Below are 24714 nucleotides of genomic sequence, written 5' to 3'. Positions count from 1 at the left end.
AAACATATGACCCAGGGCTGTAGATCCATTTTTCTCCAGCAGTAAGTACACACAGAAGTTCTCAGAGAGCTCATCTTCCCTTCTGATCTTATCTCCTGCCCTCCTTGACCCCTGCCTCCCATGGAAGTGACTCCCTGCTGCTTATGAGATCAAAGTCATGTTTCTTGAAGATTTCTGGAAAACCTATATTATCTCCATTTGCTACATTTCTGTCCCCGTCTCCTCTGAATCCCTAATCTCTTCCCATCTGTCTTTCTCCCTTGTTCACTAAATTTGAATTATGCCAGGCTTCCGTATATTTCCCAGCACTATGTGTTGAATTCTTCAGTCAATCAATCCCTCCCTAACTGGAGTACTTCTTTCGGATCCACTTAGCTAGTTCTTCCTCTGCCTTTCCTCTTAACAGGGGTACAGCTGTTGTTATATATCTTACTTTGGGTAATTAAGCCCATGTATTTCTACATGTGTGCATGTGCATGGAGATTTTCAGCACTGTGTATTGATGCCTATAAACAGATGGTGAATTAGCTGCCAGGTTTTGGGAATCTACATTCGGGAATGGTGGTTTGATTTGGACTAAATATCCAAAACTTCATATTTAACTAGAGAAACAGGAATGCAGAAAGGAACTTTGTTTTTGCCTGTTCGAGATCTGCATTCAGCAGCAGCCCAGGCTCCTGTTGCTGGGGAGTATGTGGGAGAAGCTCTCTGGAATGTGGCTGTTAGCATATCAAAGTAGAGTAAACATGTAGATGATACCCTGCTTCCTCTGCTCCAGTTAATTAAGCCACTCCTCATGTCAAGTTAGACGGAGAGCACATTTTATTAATGTGCTGTCATCTAGGGAAGCAAGGGTTTGCTGAAAGGGAGGAGTCATGTTAATGGCATAGAGGATGTCATGCTGAACAAAGAGCAGACGTCAAATAAACAGTGTATTTCTTTTAATCTCCTTCTTTGCTGAAGTCTTAGATTCCAGTGCTTTATTGTAAAAGCTTAGAAAATTGGAGCTTTCTAGAACTTCTGGTGGTCTTTTAATGCATTCCCTTGCTCCAAGGCAAGAACAGTGATACCCGTGTCATTCCTGATGGATATCTGCTCTATGAGGCTAACCAGTGTACTTATTTCCAGCTTTTCTTGAATTACTGTGAATGCCATACCTCTCCTCAGACATGATCAATGTGGTGAATATTTATGCTTGCGATCACAAATCCTTGTTGAATGGCATTGGAAAGGAATGTGGTGTTCAAAGACGCCCATGCCAAACTTCTGGGGGTTTCCGAAGGTTGTCTGCGCTTTGCTGGCATAATGCGTTGTCTGTCTGTCATGTTTTTGTAGGCCTCTTCCAGGCCAAAAAGGTGTTAGAACTTCTGTCCTCTTTGTTCATCACAATGCATTTGGGATGTGAAGTAACTTTTTTACTAGCTTGGGTGAAGACACTTATCCCTTAAGTCATGAGAGGTCTCGATTTCTAGGGCTTTTCAACTGTCTGGGCAACCCCTTGTACACTGGAAGAGGCTCTGCTTAAATCAGTGAATTAGCACAGTGTGAATCCAGTGCAAGTAGCATTAGAATAAGGCTTTTGACATCTTGAGGAATGTCTGTGTGTGGGCAGATCAGTAAAGGAGCAGGTAAATTATTCATCAATTAAACTTAGAAAACCACAGGAGGGTTCCCAGGAAACATAAAAGCCCCGCAGAAAGACTGAAAGATAAAGCTGAGAGTTGGCCATGCTGCGGAAGGGATTCCACATGTTCCATTAATTGCCATCCTGTAGCGCAATTAAAGAAAGAGAAAAAGAAGATAGCAAAAGCACTCCTTTAAGGTCTAAAGATTTGTAGAATCTTGGGTTTTTTGCAGGTTTACAGACGTGAAAAGGTCTAGCCTCACAAAGGCCTTTTTATCAGAAAGGTATAGAGTGAGGCAACTTGCATAGACAAACCCCAGTTAGGTGTCAGCTAATCTGTTTGAAAAGTGGGAGCAGCACACTCCTACGCAGAGTTCAGCACCGGCTGAAAGAGTCAACTGAGAAGTTCTGCTGAGCTTCAATGGTGCCATGGCTAAGATTTGGTTATATCTGCTTGAATCACAGTTGTTTTGCAAAGACTAAGTTTCAAATCTGGCTCTCACAATTACAGTCCTCGTCTTGTGAAATGTTATCCGGGGCCAGTTGCTAGACCCTTGGGTGCCATAGCAATATTTCAATACCAAGTATTCCCAGTAATCATAAAAGTACCTCCTATAAAAGGTACTGTGTTATTTCATTCATTTGTGCTATTAGGACGTTGTGTTCTGAGGAGTATTACGTTATCAGCTCTAGAAGCATCACAGCTAGTGTTGTGAATATCAGGGAGAGATGTTATTTGTTAGTCTTTCAGGGTGTGTGTAATGAAAATCAAGAGATTCAGAAAGTAACTAAGCTTTTTGTTTCAGCTATTTATTTTTCTTGCTGGGCTGTTGGGATTCTGACAGCAGTTGTGTATACTGGAAGTGACAGTGTTTTCAGAGTTACAGGGAAGATGAAATTTCATTGGGCACTACAGGACAACAGTCAGTCCTGTAGGGGAGGTGTCCAGCCAGAGAGTACACTGAGTTCTGGGAAAGTGTGCTGCGTCTCTGCAGGTCATGCTGGTTTGGAGGCTAGAAAAAATTTTACAGAGGTCACGTTGAAATTTGGGATAAGGTAGATTCTTCAAAGTAAGAAGAGGATTCTGTGATGATGGGCACATTTGCAATAAGTTGGCTAGGTACAAAAAGTCAGGGTCCGATGTGTATTCTCAGAAGTAGTGGTGGCTTCTTGTGTAATCTTACCAGTTATTTGAATGTTGTATCTTAGCTCACTTTGCTGTAAAGTTGGTGTGGTACTTGCCAGTTTCTCAGTGAGGCAGGGAGGAATATATATGGGGACTCGGATACCAGTTTGAAAACCTCATATGAAAACAAATGTGTTCTGTAGAGGCAGAGGAGTGAACCTCACATGCCCTTAGTTAGAGGTTTCCTGGGATTCCCAGGAATCTAGATCATCTTCTGCCTGCAGAAATGGCATAGACTTACCAATGCTCAAAAAAATCAGTGCTGGAAACTACTTCTGCTACTTTCTTCCACCAGCTAAAAGTAGGGGAGTCATATACACAGTACAACTGCCTGGATGGTATTCTAGCTTAAATTCTGCAGAATTAAAAACTCCTTTTGAGGGCTTTTACTTTGACTATTCCCTTGTTATCTGAGTGCCTACCCAGTCCTGCCTAGAGGGTTGTATTTGGACCAGTCCTATGTTGCCTTGTTTCCTCAATATGGTTCTACCACCTCCCACACTGGAGGGAATTTAAGCTCTCAGCAGGGAGCGATATTCTGCCACTCAACACGATCAAGAGAATCGTGAACTGATTTCTTCCCTGGACTCATTTTTGTCTCTTGTATGGCATCAAGAGGATGAGGCAGACAGTGGGTTGTATTCTCTATCCTTTGATTAAGTACAAACAGGAAAAATGGTGTCCCTATTGTTAGTGTAGATTTCTTTCTCAGGTACATAGAGATTGAGCTTATTTCATACTTCACATTCCCTTTAAGAGTAAATTCATACTTACGGGGAGACCTGTTTGAAATAGGCTGTGACTGACTTCTTGCAGTGTCTGGGACCCTGTTCCATCGGATGGTCTTTGGCATCAGAAGCTCTTCCTATATAAAGACTTGAGTTCAAAATGTTGTGACTTGCACTGGGTACAGCACTCGGCATGATTGTTAACTTGTTTTCGTACCTGCCTGTAGCTCTCTCTTGTGCATTGGATGGTTGTACTGTAATTCCTGTACTTGTGATTCATAACGCGTGTATTGTTTCCAGCTTGGTTTTCATTAAATACAGTGACAATGAAAATTATTGCTAAGGAAAACAGTTTCCATACGTGAATATTAAATTCTAATGGAAACCACGTTGTTATTGCAAGATTAACAGAAATTGGCATCTAGATGACTATCCAGCATTAAGCCAAATTAATCTGTGCCACTAAAATTGCATGTCTGGCTTTGAATTAGCACATTCTCATAAAATGAAGGAACAGCTCACCCTGTTAGCTTCTTCTGGATAATCCCTGTAAACCAAACTTGGAACTAGAGGCTCAGTAGGACAGTCGTGGTAACAACCTTAGCCTCTCTGTGGTGTTCATGCTGGAGAGGGTTCTTCCATGGATACTGTTCTTTTTTCACCTGGATACCGCTGACTTCTTGAGACTGCTGTTTATTCAGCTGTAGAGCGGGGATTGTGTTATTACCTATCTTGGAGGCAGTTTAATGGGTACGTCTTTAACATTTTTAAAATTTTGGAACCTTTTATATGTAGGCTTTATAGAAAGGAAAAGTATTTTTCATTTTTAAGTGTCATAAGCAGTGAAAGATTCCCTTGGTGACTGACTTGATGTGTAAATACAGGCAGGGCATCTCTGTCAAACATTTCATTGCAATTGAAGGGAAAGGCAGAGCATGAATCACTTCTAGGTTTTTCCTGATTTTACTTATGTAGGATGTTAAGAGAGGCTACAGGAGTGTAACTGATGGCAATGTGTGAGCTGCACAAATCGAAAATTGTGGGAGGATGAGAAAAACATCAGCTCAACACCAAACTAGTAATGGTGGGGAATGGGAGGTTTGCTCTGTGCATGTGGATATGCAGCGAGTCTCCATCTGTGCCAAGCAGACTTCAGGACTTCAAGTTTGGCTCCCTTCCCAACAGCAAATACATTGAGAAGAGGAAAGCTAGCCAAGTTTTAATCAAGTAAAAGTTCTGTATCCAGAGGTGGCTGGCAAAAGAAGAGATTAAAGTATTAGGAGTGCAATGAAAACAAGACATTAGAGAGTTGAAAGCTGTAGTACCTGGATAAACCACTTGCTGAGTGAATATTCCACAGTCATCAGAAGGAAGCCCTGGGTGTTTCAAATAGGATGAAATGTGAACCCACACACCGGAACTTGTCTTCTTCCAGCTTTGGCTATCACTGTGGCAAGTATGTAATATCCTAATGCCTAGCTGAGCTGGTAGGATAAATGTAATCATTCCCCTTAGAGATACTGCTAGCAGAGGGCTCATTAGCTGGCAGAAAGGCCAACAGCTGCAAACTGTTTATGTATTACAACTTTTTGGATAAATCTGAGTTTACACAGTTGCCTGTGTCCTAAGGTTTGCTGTGGAAGTGCAGATGATAGCTTTTCGTGTTCAAACCCAAGCACAGAAGTTATGGACTGTAATTCTGCAATTTCTCATGAGAGAAAGGAAAAAACCCTCACACTTGGTAATAGTAAAAAATAGCAATTGGCTTTCCTTTCCCTTTACCACTGATGCTCCTGTTTGACTTTTTTTTTTGATATTAAAAAAGATTTGTGGTAATTGCTGGTAGTTAGGGGTGTATCTGGAAAGATAAAGACTTTTTTTTCCCTGAAGAAAACCACTGCCTGTTTATTTGCATGAGCACAGAAGTGTGGGTGTTTTTTTTAAACAAAAACCGAAAAGCAAAAACCAACAAACCGCAGTTCAACTTTCTTCCCTATTTTTCATTTTCACACACTTGTCTCCCAGACAGGGCCAGAAGCAAAATTACCAAATAAGAGAAGTTCCTCTTCTATTATTCCCAGCCTGGTAGAAGCACAGCATGCCAGGGTTTTCACAAAGATGTTTGAATTCATGAAGTTTCTATTCCAGTTCTGCAGACTTGAAAGGCTCAGATAAAAATCTGGAAATTTAAGAGGCAAACAGCAGCTTCCATTCATCCCAGTGAAGGAAATAAATCATATTCATGCAGCTACCAAGGCATTGTACTACTACCGTTGTTGGTTAAAGGTGTATTTTTCTCTGCATATCAATTATATGGATCATTGTATTGGCTTACAAAAAAAAAAATGCATTTACCTTAACAGTTCAGATATATTTACTGAAGAACTGTATTATGTTTGCAGAGCAATAGCATATTTGCTATTTATATTCTAATGAAAGAATTAATGGGAAAATATATTGGTCCAAAAGAATAGTCCTAGGAAATAGTTTGATAGAAAATATATATTTCAAAAACATTTTTGAGGCAAGCTTTTTCAGGCTTAAATTGTTATAACAATTTATTATAACTTGTTTGCTGTTCCAGAATCACTTTTTATTAATAAGCACTCAGCAGTTCATGAGCTGGACGTCTTACTGAGGTTATTTCATGTTCTGCAAAGTTTTCTGCTGTCTGCTTTTCTAGGATTGAGTTTCCCTGCCCAGTCCACTTCTGTTCCTCTATTGTTTGATCTCTGCGCTCCACTGCAACAGAAGGCTTTAATAGTTGTAACAATAAAGTAATTTTAGATTTCTACATCTTCAAATTGGTCATTGCAAATATTATAAAATTATAAAAGATTCATATTAAGCATTGAAAATAAATAATAAAAATAAGGTAACTAAGCATCTGTAACTGAGCCACAGTCCCTTTTTCAGCCACTGGTAGATGTACAAATCCTCAGTCATTAGTTTTCCACCTTTGAGTAATGAGACTTTGAGCACATAACAGTGTTATTACCAGTCAGTTTCAGTGGGGATTAGAACCACTAAACAAAGACTTCAGAAGAATTGCCATTTGAGGTAATGTATTTGACATTTTTATTTATATTTAACCTCTCTTAATATATTGACAGAGCTCTAGACTGTTTTGCTATACCACATCTCCCAAACATGGAAATACTGCCCCCTTCCATCTCCAAGTGACAGCAAACATTGACTCAGCCTCACTTAATGAAATTTGTCAGAAGGAAATTAGGATGAATCATTTCAAGCTGAACTGGTTTGCATGATTGACCACTGAGCTTGAGATGCAATACTGTTTTGTTGCTTCTCAGCTAAAACCTCATGTGTCAGATACAACTGAGATATATATTGGCGCTGGTTAAATGGAAGATAAAGGTGGAATAATCAGGTTTAGTAATAGGAATGAAACACTTTCAGTAAGAATCCTGCTCTGATCATTGCTGTTGGTTGTACCTAAAACTGCTGAAAGGTAACCAAAATATCCTCCCTACTTAGTAAAGGTGTATTTCAGCTGAGTTGGGTCAGTTTGTTACGAGCTATGTTTGCCTCATCCCCAAAAGGCAGGAGGATCTCCAGGAGCAACTTTTGAGGAGATGTTAGTTGTACCACAGGATCACAACTTCTGTGGAAAGAGCCTGGGCTGAGCAAGCAAATGAGTGAAGCTGAACTCAACAGCCCTCACTAGTTTTCCTCTCTCACAGCTGGGGATCAGGATTACCAGCAGCCCATGGGCCATCACAGTTTTGTCTCCTGTGACAACACAGTGTGCTTCAGTGGAGAGGCAGCTACGGAGTGGATTAGCAATTTGGCATGAAGCATCCTTCCTCCCAAGTACCTTGTTTCACATATGCACGCTGGGGGGGGGGGGGGGGGGAATTTAAGAACTCAAAAATGCACAAAGGCACAAATCTAAAGAAGCAGAGGATTGGCTGAGTCACCTAATTGTTCCTTTTCATCTTTTGTGACTCAAATATTCAATTTTTTGCTTCCCTTTAATCAAAATCTGGCAATTCCTCTCAATCTCATACCTTCTGCTATTGGCTTTACAATAAACAAACTTTTCCCAGACAGTATTTTCCTTCTGCCAAAAGTATTCCCAGAAATTGCTGATCCCAAGTAGGGTTGGAAGCAAAAGACTGTTATAGGTGAGAGCGTTATTATTATTTGTAAGTCACCATAACGGTGCATAGTAGCAGATATAAATCAGGAGAAATATCTACTTTCCTTTCAGAAATCAACCAGAAATGTTTTGTGATCTTTAAGAGAAACAGAAGGCATGTTCATAGCCCAAGACACACTGCAGACACCTACAGCTGAGATTCTATGACCCATTCATTAGGCCATCAGGTGTGTGGATTGAAGTCTCAATCTCTTTCTCAAAGGAACATATTACTTCCTGAACAGTTCCTCGACATCCTTATGAATGTTCTGCAAGTAAAAAGCAAGTCAGTTTAAGAAGAGCGCTGAAATCCAGCCTTCTATAGTCATTGATTTAAAAAGATTAAATCTTGATTTCATTTTTTGCGTGTGGTATGAGACTGGCCTTCCACAGTCAGCAATTTTAAAGTAAGCAGATGTTAGTGTCTGGTTTCTGCACTGCCTTCGTTTTGCTGCTAGTGCTGAATTAAAAGGCTATTGCCCATCCCTTCATTCCATCCAGAATCCCCCTGGCAACAAACATCCGTATCCGTATTGTTGTCAAAACACCTAAAAACAGAACTGGACTTCTTCCAGGTCTAAAGTTTTACACCGTTTGCTCCCTGATAAACAAAGCTTTGTTTCTCTGACAGGAGGGGGGAAAAAAAAAAAATGGATATCATGTCTCCATTGCATGGTTGTGGTCTGCTCCTTAAAGGCAGCTAGATCCTAGCTGCCCCTCTGAGAACAGTGTTACAGTGAGGAAATAGATTTCTTGGTTTCTGTTAAATATAAGCAAATATATCTGCTGTGAAAAAATTGACAGACATCTGTGGAAGGTCTTTATGCTTCCCCTCCTTCCAGCATGGCAGAAGGATGTATGAAATGGCAGGATGAACCTCAGCATTTAGGTTACTGCATGCTATCTGGAAATCTTGGTTTGTATGCGCACTTGAACTGTTTGTGCGGCTTTTGAGATGTGCCCATTTAGCAGTGGAGGACTTGTATAAATAGTGACATCCTTAGGCTCTGCCTCTGTCTTTAATCTTTGTGCGTAATTTTTAGTAGCTTAACTGTGGCTTCTAGGTGGCAGATGAAATAAAATCTTATCAGCAGTTTGTCCTGTGTGTGGCCTGTGGTGCCATCACAACATTTCCAAGTACAACGGCACTTTCTGCAGGGGACAGTCAGGTGCAGGAAGGGCATATGAGGAGTATTGTTTTTCCATCGCAGAAGTTTCATTCCTTTTTTAGTTCAGCCTATAACCATTTGTGGTGCCCACAGAAACAGGCCTAGAGAGTACTGTGCAATTGTCCATGGGATCAAATCCTAAATTGCACTAAGTCATAGAAGACTTCTGCCACCTACATTGGCTTTGTGACTCACCATGAGGAGTTTGCTAGCTTTTCTGATTCCACCGCTCTTGCTTTCTTTAAGTGTAAAAATAAGGGAAAATGTAAGAACTTTTCAGAGAGTCTCTGCTTTTATTGTTTTATTCCTTCTCCCCAGCTTTATTCTGAAAACAGGGAGAACTCCATTTAAATGCTTGTTAAGGCTACTTCACTGCATCTTCTAACATTGTCGTATGGGGCATTAATAGGCAAACTTAGATGACTTTTTGAGTCTGTATGGACAGTGAAATGTATTTTCCAATGAAAGCAGTGAAGGTGAGTGTGTTTAACTTGTTTCCTGTCTGACAAAATTCTAGACTGATTTTTTTCAATAGGATGATGAACAAAATACTCAGATGATTTTATGTGCCAACAGCTCTAATCTTTTTCATGCTGGGCACATTTTTTATCATTTTGATTGAGTGACTGCTCTGTGTTTTGAGTGAATGAGCTGTTTCACTGATTCTGATGGGAACGTTCTCTGTGTTTCTGTTGCAGGAATTGCTTACCTGGGAGGTGTCTGCAGTGCCAAGAGAAAGTGTGTTCTTGCTGAGGACAACGGTCTCAACCTGGCATTTACAATTGCACATGAACTTGGGCACAAGTAAGAACTTGTCCTTCTGTTTCTTTCTTTACTGATACCACCATAGCATGCTTTCATTTAAAACCATACATATGAAATTACTAGTGTGGCATGTTTGTTATGATTTTTTTAAATCTAGCAGATCGATAAATAACTTAATTTTTAGGAGGTTTATGTAAATACTCAATTCAGCACACATAAATCTTTCTATTTGATCCTCCCGTATTTTCTACTCTACGTTTTGATTTTGAGTAGCACAAAACCAACTCATTCTCTTAAATGACAGATGGTAGTAGAAACAAATTCTGCTTTTGCTTACACTGCAGCATAGGTCCACAAACATGACATCAACTTCAAAATCTTTGAACTTGGTAAGTTTTCTCTGAAGTTCGGGTGTCTATATCAAGTATTTTAATTGTTACATACTTTGGTAATGGTTTTATCTCTGCATGTGAACTGATCTACTGTGGCTGAAAGTGTAAACATTTGGAGAGGGCATTTTGGAAATACCCTTAAGCAGTATTATTTGATCAACAGAAAGAAATCATATAACTTGATTTATCAGCTCAATCACAGCTAACTAAGACACTTTGAACACTGACTGGAAAAACAACAAAGAACATGGTAATTCCTAGTCAGACAGAAATTTGCAGAATGAGATTACCAGGTAATTTCTGCAGGTGACTTCGAAGACTTTTTAAAGCTGCCTGTAAATATCCCATGGACAGAAGAGAACAAAATTGACTGGAAGAGTCACCTGCATCGTCTTAGTGCAGTTAATGAGTTAACCCAAAGGTCAGCATCCACATTCACTGCTTTCCGGGCTAAGTGTAATATGCGCTTACTCATAATACTTACGAGCTTTTTTCCCTTTCCATTGACCTCACTCTGGTTGCACTGTGTCACAGTTAGACTGTATAAGGTATATAATTAGACCAGGAATAAATTTATACAGGGGCAAGGGCCGTACCTTTGGGATTTTCAAGTTCTCTTTCCTTTAGCCTCTCTGGACAGAAGGTGGGAAATCCCACCATTGTTCCTGTAGTAAGAAGTTGTGCAGAAGTTTTGTCTGCACCCTTCTGGACTCCTACTGTTTAGGTGTCTGCTGTATCTTCCTTTCCTGCAGTAACAAGTATTTGACAGCTAAGTCAGAGCCAATGTATCGTGTTCAGATTCTGGCCAATCTCACTCAATGACAAATAATTACTTTATGGCAATGTATTTCAAAGTTTCATGGAGGATATTTAGGTTACTACCAAAAATGACAAGACGAAAATGAATCTCCTGTTCACCCTTCAGTGACACCAAAGGCAGCTGAGCCAAACCGAGGGTGGTTTCAGCAGAAATGAAGGACATTTGGTTTTGATTTTATTTAAATTGCATGCCAAGATGTTAAACTGAGCCTAAACTTAATAACAAATTAACCTGTGGGTAATGTTAAGGGAAATTCAGCACTCATCTTTGGATGGGCCAAGAGCAGGAGGGAAAAATACTTGAGCTGCAGAAAATCCAGCTGTGTAAAAGAGTGAGACTGGTCTGCCCTCTTGTTTGCCAAGTTTCCCAGCAGAGCTGTCAAGCTTCCTTCTAATAATGCCTTGCAAAAAATCCACAACATAAATAGGGAATATAATGCTTTCGGATACAGCTTTCCATCTCTGTAGAAAATAGCAAACTCCATTTTCTTTCCTGAGTGCAATTTTGGCGGTAAGACTATAAGGTCCTTTGCTTGTTTTCTTTCTTTGCCTCCATCTTGGAAAACTATTTCAAGAGGTGGGTATGAGATGTCTAAAGGGGTTGACAGAGGATGGCTTGGGTTCAGTATTCTGGAGGATTTGGACAGTGAGTGTGCTATTGTGCAGAGAATCTTCTGCTTCAGAAAACTCGGATCCAATTTGGGGACAGATGGAGACCTTAAGTGAAGATTGCAGGTGAAGAAGGACAAATATCAAAGGAGACCACATTTTCTAACAGAGCTGCCTCATGAGCCATGAGAAGAGACTAGAACAGGATCAGGCAAGAGAGACTGGGAAGAGTATTTAAGTACTGGAGGGGCTTGGAGGGTCTGTAAGAGCCAGTCTAGGGAGCTAAGGTGTCTGGGTCTGTGGAATGTAGCTCTGAGAAGGCAAGTGAGCCAGGAAGGCTCCAACTGAAGGAGCTAGCTGGGTTAAGTAAGAGAAGCTGTTGGCAGGATTCTGCTGGCACAGGTGTTTTGGGGACATGTTCCAGGTTAGCCTGTTTCACATTCAATTCTCTATCACACTTTAGAGCAAGCCCTCTGGCCCTTCTGCCCCCTCTTCCCTTGCTTAAGACCAGCCATAAGCATGCATAATTAAACCCCAGTATGCCAAATCAAAACAGAGGGGAAAAAATGCCATCTGTCTCTCATCACCCAACCTGAGCATCAAAATCATCCCTCTATACTGTCATCCGTCAGTGGCTTAGTTACTTATTTCAAAGTCTGGTCAATTTACTGGTGCGTTTCTGGCCATGAAGTCAACAGGAGTCTTTTTGTTGACCTTACTTGTGTCAGAGCTCTCCATATTTGTCTGGTTTTGAACTGCAACAGGATGCTCTGAGCAGTCCTGGTTCACCACGCCTTGTGCAAATAGAAAGATTGTTTGCACACATCACCTACAAACTTCTAGTTGTTTAAGTGACTGTAAGGAATGTAAGGAAACACATTGCAGACATGAAGACAAAGAAGCTGACACAAGCTTCAGGTTTAAAAATGAAAACTAGGGAAAACTAGGTGCAAGTTTCTTAATTGAAAAAGAAAAAATTCCAATCAATAATTACATCCATATTGGCAAAAATATAAATTTTGGAGAGCCATAATGGTGAGATTTATTGAAGGCTGATTTCCTTATGAATGTAGAAAAGCTGAGATTTATTACTTCTTGCCCCAAGACTAACAGATCACAAGCCCAGTTTGGCATTCAAATAGTTTCTGATGTAGACTTTGGAAAAAGTGAATGGATTACTAATTGATGTGTCAGATTCCTAATCTGCCACAAATGTCATTTGGACTCACTGCAAAAAACACTATTACGGACAGCTGCACTGTGAAAACATGGAGACATCATTAAATAGGTCCATTAGGGTGATGCTTATAGGTCTTATAAAAGTTCATCTTCAGGTTTAACCTATAGAGTTGTTGTTGCTTGATGATGGGGTAAGTGATAAAACTTTTATCTGTTGTATTTATATCGTCAAATTTGGAGTGATAATTTTGGTCCATGGACAGAAAGGGTGCATCCATTTGTATTTAGATACAATTTTTCCTACAAAGAGTCCAGGAGAATAATTTTGCTATTAAAAAAAGGTAACAGGCAGGGTAGAGACAACTGAATATGTGATGAGGCTGCAAATCAAACTTCTTACCATACAAGACAGTACCCTCAGCAAGCCTCGTTCCTTCATTCAGCGTGGTCCATAGTGGATGTCTCTTAAAATAACACGCTTGAATGTGACTACAGTTAGTTGGTTTTTATCCAGGGATTGCTGGGGGGAGTGCTATGTTCTGAGCTGCACAAAAAGGAAGACACAGAGATCACAGTGGTCCCTGAAATCTTAAAAAGAGTGAGTTCAAGTTCTTCATACTATAAACAGCTTAATATGCTCAACCGTTTCTTACTCTCATCTTTCCTCAGACTAGCAGGGCAACTCCATCAGTAAGAGTTTGAAAATGCCTTACTGTTCTCAATGGGATCCTGAGTGGTGCTTCCCTCCTCCTCCATGAACTGCACCAGTGTGAAGTTGATCTGCGATTCATACCCCAAAGACCACCCTGAACAACTGTGACTTTTAGAAAAATAGTGCCCCTTCCCCCTCCCCTGGTTCTCCTTTTGCCTACAGCAGTGACATTGTTACCATTTTCAAGTCATTCTCCAAAGAAAAAGGCAAATAAGTTTTCTTAAACAAAAGCTGGGATTCATCCTTATATCCGTTATCCCCTAAATGAAGCGGGTGGGCTGTAGTCAGTGGTTTTTCAGGACAACAATGCCAGCTTTGTTGCCATTCCTGTTTCTTTCAACAGGCTTGGCTTTCCTGTTGTGGGATGGGGGGCAGGCTTGGGTGCGTAGGGAAGATTCCCATTCATGAGCTAGCAGAACCTGGCACTGCCTAGATGGTGAGAGAATAGCTGGAGGTGGTATGGCTGGAAGCCACGCCATGTCAGATGCCCTTAAGAAAGCAAATCAAAATCGACTGACAATAAGCGAGATGCAGTCTGTTGCCAACAGTCTGAAACCGCATGGCCTCAAACTTGAAGCTGAAACAGATGAGGACAAAAACGAGTCCAAAGGTAAAAAGCCTATAGTGCACAAAGCAAAGAGCTCTGGATTTGGAATCAGCCAAGAGAAGAGTTTAGAGCTGGCAGGTTTCTGTCCAGTATGATTATTTGCTTTAGACTTTAATTATTGATAGATGGTTAAAATGACTTTACGGTGCATAATTATTTGCTGCATAATTAAGTATGGCCTTTGTAGTGTGTCTCAAGCAATAGTGGTGTTGCAGGTAAGGGAAAAGCACTGTATGTTCCCTTTGTGGCCTGATATTTATGCTGATACACTAGTGAATAAACTTACCTCCCTCATCTGTCTAGTGCAGCACCCAGCAGAGAGATTTTGTCATGCAAATAGTTGTAACGCAGAATGTGAAGATAGTGCAGGCTGAGGGGGAATGTGTCTTGAGCAGATCCAATAGGTACAGAATAATGTCCTGTGACAACTTACACTGGCAAAGCCAGGTCAGTGTGGTGCGGGCATACAAGCTTAATTCCTAAGAACCAAACAGGAAATTAACAGTCCCCCTTCTCCCCTGCCCTGCAATTTATAAAGATTTGGTCATAATGCATTTTAAAAATGAAAAGTTTCATATGGAAGCTGAGGACCACCAGAGTAAATGGGACACAGATCTGAGCAGTCAGGTAGTGCAGCAGAGCGTACACCGTGCTGATGTAAAACTGTTTCTTTTTCTTAAGCAGTCTGTTTTGTGATTGCTGTCAGCGCAGTGCCGGCAGTAATGGAACCAGTCAGCCAAATCATGGTAGTGGTGCAAGGGGAGCGGTTCTAGAAATGATATAAAAATGGAGATACCTTTGCTACAAATTCTCTCATTTTATCCTGGGATTATAACATTTAGGTGCAGGATGTGGGAGCAGAGAAGCTATTTTCAAAGAAAAAAACCCAAACAACCCTTTGTCTTTTTTAGAGCAGCACATTGTAGTCTAGCCTTGAATGCACGGCTGTACTGATGTAGGCAGCCAAGCGTAGTTCGTATCCTGGCTGACTTAGAACATTAACCCTATTTTTCAGAAAAGCTCCCATCTGGGCTGCTTTTTCTGCTCTGTGTGACTCTTTTGACCATCTGCATTGCAATGATGGCAAATGCCAGGACTTCTTCATAGCATTGTAAAGAGCTGGTTTTTAGAAGTATGAGCAAAACATTCAGTAGGATTCTCGAGTGTTATGGTGCTGACAGCAAAATCGGTCACAGGAAAGAAGGCAGACCTTGCGACTGCTGTTTGAAGTGTAGCAGAGGCATGAGTTATTCCCACGTTTATCAGGCAGGTTCTGCCTGACCTGAATTTCTGTGGAATTGTTTTTCTTCTTTGCTATTGCAAAAGTACACCAATTAATTGCTGGGAAGCAATCTGTCCCCAGATAACTTCTTACCTCCCAAAAGGCATTATAACCAGTGTTACTAAAGTTGCAGAATCAAACATGTAGAAGTGCCAAAGACTCAGTTTCAGGGTTATCTAGACAACTTCAATTTTAACTCTAGTCCCTCTGTCCTGCAAATGTCGCCAAACCCCTATGCGTAGGGTAGTATTTCAGCATGTAGTTAAAGACTCCAGTTTAACACGTGCCCACAGGCATCTTACTCCTGTGCATGAGTGTTTTACCAGAGAGAGACCTTGCAAAGAGGTTCCCATCCTGTGGACATGTAGGGTAGTATCCATTTATGTGATGGCTCAGGGATGCAGCCTGTGGCTGACAGGATCTGTCTTGCGAGTGGATATACCTCTCCAATGGCATTGCTGGCAACGGATGTAGATTCTGTTCTGTGGTGGAGAGCTGTGGTGCGGTTCCCTCTGTGCCTTTGTAAAACCCTGTGTGGCTGTTCTGACCATGCTGCAAAAGACAATGTGTTGGAATTCATATGTCTGCATTTGTAGGGGCTGAAAATAAAGGTCAGTTGGATCCCAAGGAGGACCGGAGCCAGAGGCAATCCCATGCAGGCTTTACTCTAGCAAGCTCAGGTACTAGTCACTGTGTTGCTGCACCAAGACTTCCTGAGTAGCTGGGTAGTTTGATTCAGGCTGTTACTGCCTCAGCTATATTCTACTAGTACCAGCACTCTCCATTTTAAATCTCACAGGAGTATGTCGCTGTTCCCGTATATTGCAGTCACAGGATTCCTGGGAGTGACTGACTGCCGTGTAGACATACCCTGAGGCTGGCCAAAAATGCTGGCAACAGCCCATACCCACCCTGGAGTTGCTAATTTTATTTTCTGCCATTTGTGTTGTAAATCTGTTGTGGAATGTGTCTCTCTCTGTTCCCAGGCTCCCTTTGCTTGTTCCCCTCCTCCCAGGTTTCATTCTTCTTCCACAGATAATTGCAAGCACATTTTCACAGTTAAGTTGCCCTTCGCTGTACAACTCTGAAAGGACATAATGGAACACTGTTTCATCCTGTATGTTTGTACATCAGAATCGGTATGATCTAGTTGAAGCAATTTTTAATAACATATTCTGGTTTTGAGAGAGAACTAGGTATAGCCTAAAATTTGAGGAGACACTTCTTCCACTCTTGGTAACACATTGAGGGGTCTGTTTAGACAAAAAAAGTTATTATGTACCTAAGTAGCTTGATACTAGTAGCTCAATAATAGCTTTTTGAAAACTGTGTCCTAAGTTAGTCAAAAGGAAGCAGAGATCAAAGGCAGGTATAGATCTAAACATATGTAAAAGAAAAAAAAATCAGCGGAGGCTTCTGCAAGCATGGATGGTTTGGCCTGAGGAAGAGGTGTAGTGACGGAGCACCACTAAACAGGAGGTGTGTTTGCCCAGCATAATACAGTACATGATACCTGAGCAAGTTAATTTGAATCCCAGAAATACAATATCCATTTTGTATTAACCTTGTCTGGGCAAGCTGTTTTTGCAATGACAGTAGGATATCACATAGAGAAAAGTCCCATAAAGAAAATCACATACAGAAATCACATAGAGAAAAAGAAGACTGGGAAGGAGAAATGGAGAGGTTCAAGTAGTATCGGGTGCAGGACTCTGGATAATAGGCCTGGTTTGGGGTGGGTTTTCTTAGTTTTATATAAAACTTGCAAGATATTTACAGGTGTGGTTACTGAACCTGCTAATCATAGCATGGTGGTGGGGTACCTTCCCTTTATCGTGAGTTTCTTTGATCACCCTTGTATCTTCCAAGTTTGGTAGTTTATTTTCAGTATTGGAGTGTAAGCACATTGGAACTGGGTGTGGGAATGTCCACCTCCCATTGCTTCCTGGACTCCTGTGGCAAACATTAGTGTGGTTCCGGGCAAGGGTTTCTATGGTTTTACTCTACGCTTTTTGAAGGATTTCTGTGTAATCCCTAGTGAAACAACATTCTCTTGCAGTCCCTCTAATTTCTTTGTTTTTGAGCATCTTGTACAGCTTTACTTAACATAATAAAACTGCACCAAACAGGCAAATGACAGTCATTTAGAAACTCCCAGACAACACAATTTTTGTTTAATCAATAGCTTGGTGGCTTTGCCAGCTATGTCTTTCTTTTTGAAGGCTTATTCTGCTGAGTAAGCCAAGGCCATGTTAAATAGCTGGGCCATACTGATTTGGCAAATCTTGCATATGCTTCCTGCTACAAGGCTTCCGGTTTCATACTTCATTGGCTTTACTGGCAATACCCTTGTGCATCCAGTGGCCCAAAACATAGGGACAGTACAAGTCCCTATTGTGCAACCTCTACGTACACACCAATACTGGAAATATTAGGTTTGCAAGTGCCATTTACCAAATAATCTTTTGGTTTTATACAAGGGCAGCAATCTAGCTGAAATATTTACTTTTCCACTAGCAGTTGGGTTCCAATAGCCTGTAACCTATGCTAGCTGCTTGGCCTGCTGAGTTCTACAGGTTCCAGGTCAAAATGACTGCAGAGTTGAGGAAACTGATAAATCCCAGACTGTCACTTGGAAAAGCCTTCAGTAGTAACTCAGCAGCAGCAACACCAGTGGAAATGTTGTTGCCTCTAAAAATCTAATTCCCTTTACTGTTATGTCAGTGGAAGCTACACTGTAGTGGAACTAGGTTGGCTGCATTTTGGCCAACAGTTGTATTGTGGAATAAAATTCAGCAAAAAGAATTTACTAGACAAACGAAATAAGCAGGCCTTCTTTGTTCTCACTGATCCCTTTCCGTTCGCAAAATCCTCCCTACCTCAGATGCTGGGCCTCCTTCCATTGCTAGAACCAACGCAGCAGGGTTTTGTCATCTATGTCTTTACTTGAACCCCAGTTTCCAAAAAAGAGAAGAACAATCCACAGTTTTCTCAGTTTTCTGCTTTTGTTCTTGTTTAAGTAAAACAAATCAAAGCAAAAGGAGTCTGATCATAACGGTTTATTCTCACTTACTTGAAAATTTTCCTTCCTGCTGGGCTCTAATTAGCTTAGGGTGTTGAGCCTAAAAATGAGTACTTTTTACTATACCTTTTTTCTCTGCTCCAAAGTCTACTGAGACACTCATTATTATGCCAGGTCTTATCCACATATGGGACAGTTTAACCTTTCAGAAATTTCTGATGTCCACCCTCTGGTAGCTGACTCTCACCTGCCAGTGAGAGTCCAACACCCGCCTGTCTCTTCCACCCGCTGCCAGCTGGGCTCGCTTCCTACCACCCCACCGTTTGCCGGCATCACCCTGGAGACAGCTGATAAAGTGGCAGGTTTCTAACCTGCCATTTGAAGTATTCATTTTAATTATACATGTTAAAACTAGACAGAATAAAGAAATGCTCACTAGAAACAGTTTCCTTCTTAGTTTAGGTAGTCTTTATACTTAGGAAAAGTATCTTTTCTTCAAAGTAAAAGCACAGCTTCCTTCCTTCCTCTCGAAAACGCTACTGCTAGCACCTCTTATCAGCTAGAGACCCTCTAAAGAGGTATCTTCTTATGAAGATAATAGACTTTTTAATTTGTCTGTAATTTGTCTTCACATTAATATGTTCAAGCCAAAGTTATTCAAAGCCAGAGTATTCCTTTTCAAGTTGCTTTTTACTTTATTCATGTGGCATTCTTAGACAATATGAAAGCAAACTTGGCTTCATTAACCTTGAGGTTTGTAGGCAACCAGGCACGCCCACTACCCAAAGAATTCCACTTCAGTATTGGTCTGAACATATCATTTCCAAATTGCTTTGATACCAAGCCATAATTTGCAGTGTTCCTGTTTCTATCAAGTCTCTCCCTGCTGATCAAATGAGTGAAACTAAGTAAGATAGTGTGCTGAGATTTTACATTCATTTATGAACAGCTAAGGCCAGATGGTTCTGGGATTATGAATTATTTTCCCAGCTGCACCATTATGAAAAATCCCAAGAGTTTAGGGAGCTGGAATATAGGAGGAGCATTACCAGAAATGAAATTTCCATAAGGATGGGGAACACTTCTGAGTGATGGAAGTAGCTGTACAAGGATACCACTGAAAAGGCCATGTCCTCATAGCAAATGTCTTCGGCTGAACTATTGCAGACTGATCTGTTGCTATATTATAACTGCAACTAATAAAATTGGATAATGCATTTCCCGTGCAACATTTTTTCTAGTCTGTTTTTTTTTTTTTTTAATTCTTGCAAGCAAAAGAGAGCATGCAGGTTTGTTACTGTCCACTACAGTCACCTGTCATTTCAGTGAATCAGTGTAAGAGGGTCACATAGGATGGATTTCTTCTTGCACTGAACCTGCAACCCCACAGTGATTGGCAACATAGACCAAGAAAGAAGAATAAAGGAAAGAGGCTGAAAAATACATCTTCCTGTGAAAAGGACTTCGGTTGCTCTGGAAACCATAAAGCATGTATCCACTGGCTTGTCTGGGGACTCCAGAAGACTTGAGGCTGGTAGAATTATGTATGTTGCAGTTACTTCATACTTCTTTGTCTTTTGATGTTGGCCATCTCCTCGTTCCCACCTCCAGGAATGGAGAATTAATCTCCCAGTGTGGAGAAGACAGCCAGCATTCCTGACTCCTACAGTGCATTTCCCAGGCTACCCCGCTTCCCTCAGTGCTTGGCAGTGGGTGGCTTCCTGATGGGGTAGAGTGTGGGACATTTGTGGTTACTTGTGTTGCACATATTTGGCACATATGCTCCACTGTCTCTCCCTTCTCCTTGCATATTCTTTTAAGGATGTCTTATGTTGCGTCTTTTCATTCAGGTTTATCCCTCAGTCATTAATGTAGTTGACTGGAGGCTTTCACTGGTTTCACGGGAGTTTCAGAAAGGCGCACTTAAGTGATTGTATGCAAGAGCTTCCCTTTAGGTTGCTAACGCTTTGAATGACAGACCTGTCAGCCGTTCTTACTGAGCTTTTGTCTTTCTTCCCTAGTGGGTGGGAAATCCCACCCAGCTATCCCAGGGTTTTGTCCTTTTTCCATCCTACAATTTATATTCCCTTTTCATCTTCTGAGGAAATGCATGTCACATTTTCTGAGGTCTCATTCTCACCCACTTCAGGGAGTGCTGAAAGCAGACAGCTTGTTATGCTTCAGCATGTTACTTCTGCGATGCACCAGGGTGCTTTCTGCATACAAGGAGCTACAGATGGAGCACAGCAGCCTCTGCTCACCAGAAAAGAGAAATGAGCAGTCTTTCTCTACCCACTGCTGTTTCATTCAAAGTCACTGTACTCCTTCTTCAACAACTCCCTGTTTTCTGAAACCAGACAGAAGCAAGTGAGAGAGCATTTTTTATGTCCAAGATGTGGATTAAATCTTCTGGAGGGCAAGGAAACAGCTTAGCACATACATTTGCATGGGGATGTTACCCTTTGGCCCTCAGAAAACTTTCTTCTTTCTTTAGGGTCATAGCTCAGCTCTGATCGTGTCAAGGAGCCAGTGTCTCTTCATGGATAGTTTGAGAGAGGTGATTCCCAGTAAAGAGTAACTGACACATTTTGCAGTAAGTGGTTTTGATGTATCTGTGTTCACCTCTTCAACAGGGGTTGGACAGTTAATGCAATCCTTGATTCTTACTGATGCTGTTGTGTCAGAAACCTGTTTCCTCTGTGTGTTGTTGGCATGGGAAAGGGTTTAGAAATGATGAGCATCTGGGTGGATGACTGCTGTGGAGATGGGGTAGTGCTCTAGGAATGTAAAGGGGCCAGGCATCTACATGCTGCGTGACGTTAAGGCACATAGGGCCAAAAAAGAAAGGCCGGAATGGAAGCCATTGTGAGCTCTCATGAACACAAAAGACAGTGAAATTGCTACTGTAAGTATAAGTGTGCTGAGCTCCTGATCCTGTTGGGAGCGCGTGAGGGCAGAGAAGGAGCGTTTTTAGCCCTGGGCTGTCATTCCCATGTGATGTTGGGCAGTGGGCATGTGATCGGATTCATTGTATGAGCCTTTTTTGTGTCTCTATTGCCTACATAGGTTCAGGTGAATCCCTTCTGCATCAGCACGATAAGACCGGACCACTATGGCCCCTTTTGAGTCCCTATGCAGTAGGGGAGTGGGCTGTTAGAGCCATTACACACTCACCTCTGAAAACTGGGAGTTGTACTTTACTTTGCCTCTTCAATAGTCTTCCTTCAGAATGGATTCTGAACAGGACAGACCCCACCTGTGCTGAGAGAGTTGGTACTGAATGGTTTACACTATGCTGTGTAATCACAGTCCTTTCTGATTCTGAATACATAGTGCTGGAGCTACTCTGGTTGACAGCTCTCATGTTTAGAGATTTGTGTTAGATACTACATGGGACTTGGAAAGGAGTGGGCATTAAGATCAGAAAGAAGAAGGATGTTATCTTGAGGTAACAATACCTCTTCAGTGTGGAGTTTCCACCAAGTTTATTTGAGCATATATTGATCAACTTTAGATTTTTCTAGGACTTTGTGTTTGGTGCAGCACTCCTTTTTCTCCTAAATGGTACACTAACCTCTGCATTCTCAGAACCTGCTAATTCTTACCAGAAACTCTGTGAAGCTTTTTCAGGAAAAGGTTGCTATGCTAGGCCCGCATCCTACAAACAAGATGCAGTGGAGGCAGGCCGTTGGAACGGTAAGTGTTCAGTTGCATTGCAACTGGATTCCTGCGTCTTACCAAAAGTCTTGGAACACATCAGGCGCTGCCTGCCCTGCTGTGAATCAGCCACTCTGCAAAAGGGGCAAGGATTCTCAAGAGAGAAGTGCATGAGCAAATATCCACTGGAAAAAGTAGTCAATAGTGTGAGCATGTGACATTATTGCTGGGGAGAAGATCATAAGATGCTTCACCCTGTTCTTCATGGCCCTGGTCTAACTTCCATCAAACCATATAAAAGGAGTGTCATTCATGTCAGCGGGGTTTGGCCAGCTCTGTTACAGATATCTAGGACCACATGGGCTGCAAGCTTTTAGATGAAATGTTTGAGCAAGTAAAAGGCCACACTGCCTGTTCCTGCCATGTAGTCTCTCATGTGTGCTATCTGTCCCTTGCGGCACAAGCTCATAGTTGCTGGATCTGTCATGCAGCTGAATAAACCACAGCTTTCCACCCTGTTATTCACTACAGGCGTTCATGTGTTCTCACTTGCTGTTGTTGACTTCTTGGCTGTTTGATGAGTAGATAACCATATAAAATATCTGGTTACTTCATTATTGGAGAGTGACATAAACTTGGTTATGAAAACAAGAGTCCAGTAGTCATGGCTCCCTTTAAATGTTGTCTCTTCTGATAAAAAAAAAAACAACACCAATAGCTCAGCAACCATCCCGTTCTAGATAACATTATGTACACAAAGACCATCTTTGATTACTTCAGATGCTTTAAGTAGGATCATCTCCCTCTCTTCATCACAGCTTCCCAAAGTACCGCCTGACAGCTTCTGAAATAGTCGAGTTATGTTTAAGCAACTGTGTTTACATGTTTGAAAAGCACAAGGTGGAAAAGCCTGTTTTCCATTAAACCAACAGTCTTAGTGACCGTTGTTTTTGTAAGAATGTTACGTAAGCTGTTTCATTGCCTCCTCCTCAGCTCAGCTCACCTCAGCATGTTTCCCCAGCATGTGTTAGTTTGTCCTCCATCCAAGCCTCCCTTGGACTCCCTTCTGACCCCTCTGGCTGTCTCTGCCTCTCTTGGGTTGTTTTGCTGATGCAAACCTTCCTAGGTCGCTCTCTTAAACTTACTGTCCTCATTTTGCACTGTAGTTCCTATTATAATTCCAGCTCTAATGAGCAACCCCACTTCACTTCTGCCTCTCTTATGCCTTTATTCTCAACTGGTTGGAAACCTCATAACTTGCAAGATATCAGCATTTTATATTGAAATACTAAACATGTTGAACCAGTTCAGAAGTAGGCATCTTTCCAGTGATGCAGCTTCAGTTTCAAATGTTAATAAAAATTCTTAACATTGAATTCTATTTGGGACTGGATGGCTCACAGGCTTGATTATGTGATATACTGTCTCCCACTTCTCAGTTGCTGGTTCAAATCCAGCCCAAGTCAGTAGCTGCTGAGAACTGTTGATGTGCATTCTCTGCTTAGTGTCCTATATTGATTCGAGTTTAATGGTTGTGTTTAATGTTCTCAGCTGTCAGCCACACACCCTGTATAACCTCCTTCCATACCAGCATCCTTCTTTGTGGTTGAGATTGGATGGACTATAGAGACGGGATTCCCTTCTGAACCATTCATGGAGACCCAACAGGAAGTGAGAAAGGGGAGGATTTTTTTCCTTCAGTTATGTCCTTCATATAGATAAACAGGTGGCATTTGTGCCCACAGCGTGTCTAAATAGCAGCTTTCATGGGGCACTGTCATCCTGCCCACACTGAAATGCCAGAGAAGATAAATTACAGCTCCCCTTGTCCCTTACCTCTCACAATATGCAAGGATGTTGACCAGCCTGCCCTCCCTTTGCATTTATATTTTTCCAGTGCGGTTTAGAAATAAATGTTGTGCTTAATTCTGGCTCCGCAGTTAATGCTAGATTACCTCTGGGTCAGTGTGGCAAGCTGTGTCACAGGTAATGACTTCTCCCGTATGCTTTTTTGAGAAGGTCAGTAGTGACCTATGCTGCTGTGACGTGCAACTCCTGGTCCTGCATATAGCTCTCAACAATTCACTGTTGCCATGCAGAAACTGAGCCATTTAGAGAACATCTGCAGGCTCAGAGCCTCCTATTATAAACACGGGTAGAGAAAACCTGCTTCCCAGCAGAAAAAGATCAGCCAAGAATGTAAATACCTTAGTGGCTCCGCTGAGCTTTTCATTTGGGGTGAGAGAGCGCTGCCTTCACCTGTCCCTCTTTGTATTTGGGACATTGCTGTAGCACGCCCTTTGCTCAATTCTTTGAGTCCCTGTTGGCCTGCAGGGCAAGTGGCCCCAAGGAGCTCTTCCTTTCTAATGTCTTGCTGAGCTCACACATTGCAGCCGTTTGTGAGTTGGTTCTTCAGGAAAAGAAAGACTCTCCCTTGAATTTCTCTGACTGTAGACATGAGAGACAGACCACTGTCCTCATTTCCTTCTTGGTAGCTGGACAGCTTTGCTGTTCTTTGGAGAAATGGTGACTTTGAGGTTAGTGCCAATTGTGTGGAGAGCAATCGATCGTGTGTTGTGCAGAAGTTTAATAAGCAGCTGGGGTGACAGCCAGGTCATCTTGGGTAGCCTTGCTAGTCCTAAGTGTTACTTGTTTGTAAAGTGAACCAGGGTTTGACTCACCCTCAGTCATTTGCAGACAAATGGAATGGTTTGGCTTTCACGGAGATGCTATGGAGAAGCTCTTCTTAACAGACAGCTGAAGTGCTTATTTGAAACAGGGGGATTGTAGAAGCTCCTGGT

The 24714-nt window shown here is 41.6% G+C and overlaps 1 protein-coding gene across 1 annotated transcript in view; it reads left to right on the top strand.

The window, feature by feature from the left end:
* The window catches only part of ADAMTS17 (ADAM metallopeptidase with thrombospondin type 1 motif 17), a gene marked incomplete at its 5' end in the record, with an annotated part of 193977 nt that overhangs the window by 66468 nt on the left and 102795 nt on the right, over positions 1-24714 (top strand). Inside the window, one exon of the mRNA XM_082488798.1 lies at positions 9568-9673. Coding sequence (XP_082344924.1) covers positions 9568-9673 — 106 coding nt within the window. The remainder of the gene's footprint in view (positions 1-9567; positions 9674-24714) is intronic.

This window comes from Vanellus vanellus, assembly GCF_965231255.1.
Source record: "Vanellus vanellus genome assembly, chromosome: 11".
Classification (NCBI taxonomy): Eukaryota; Metazoa; Chordata; class Aves; order Charadriiformes; family Charadriidae; genus Vanellus; species Vanellus vanellus.
Note: the sequence above shows the minus strand (reverse complement) of the source record. Positions and strands in the feature narration are given on the sequence as shown.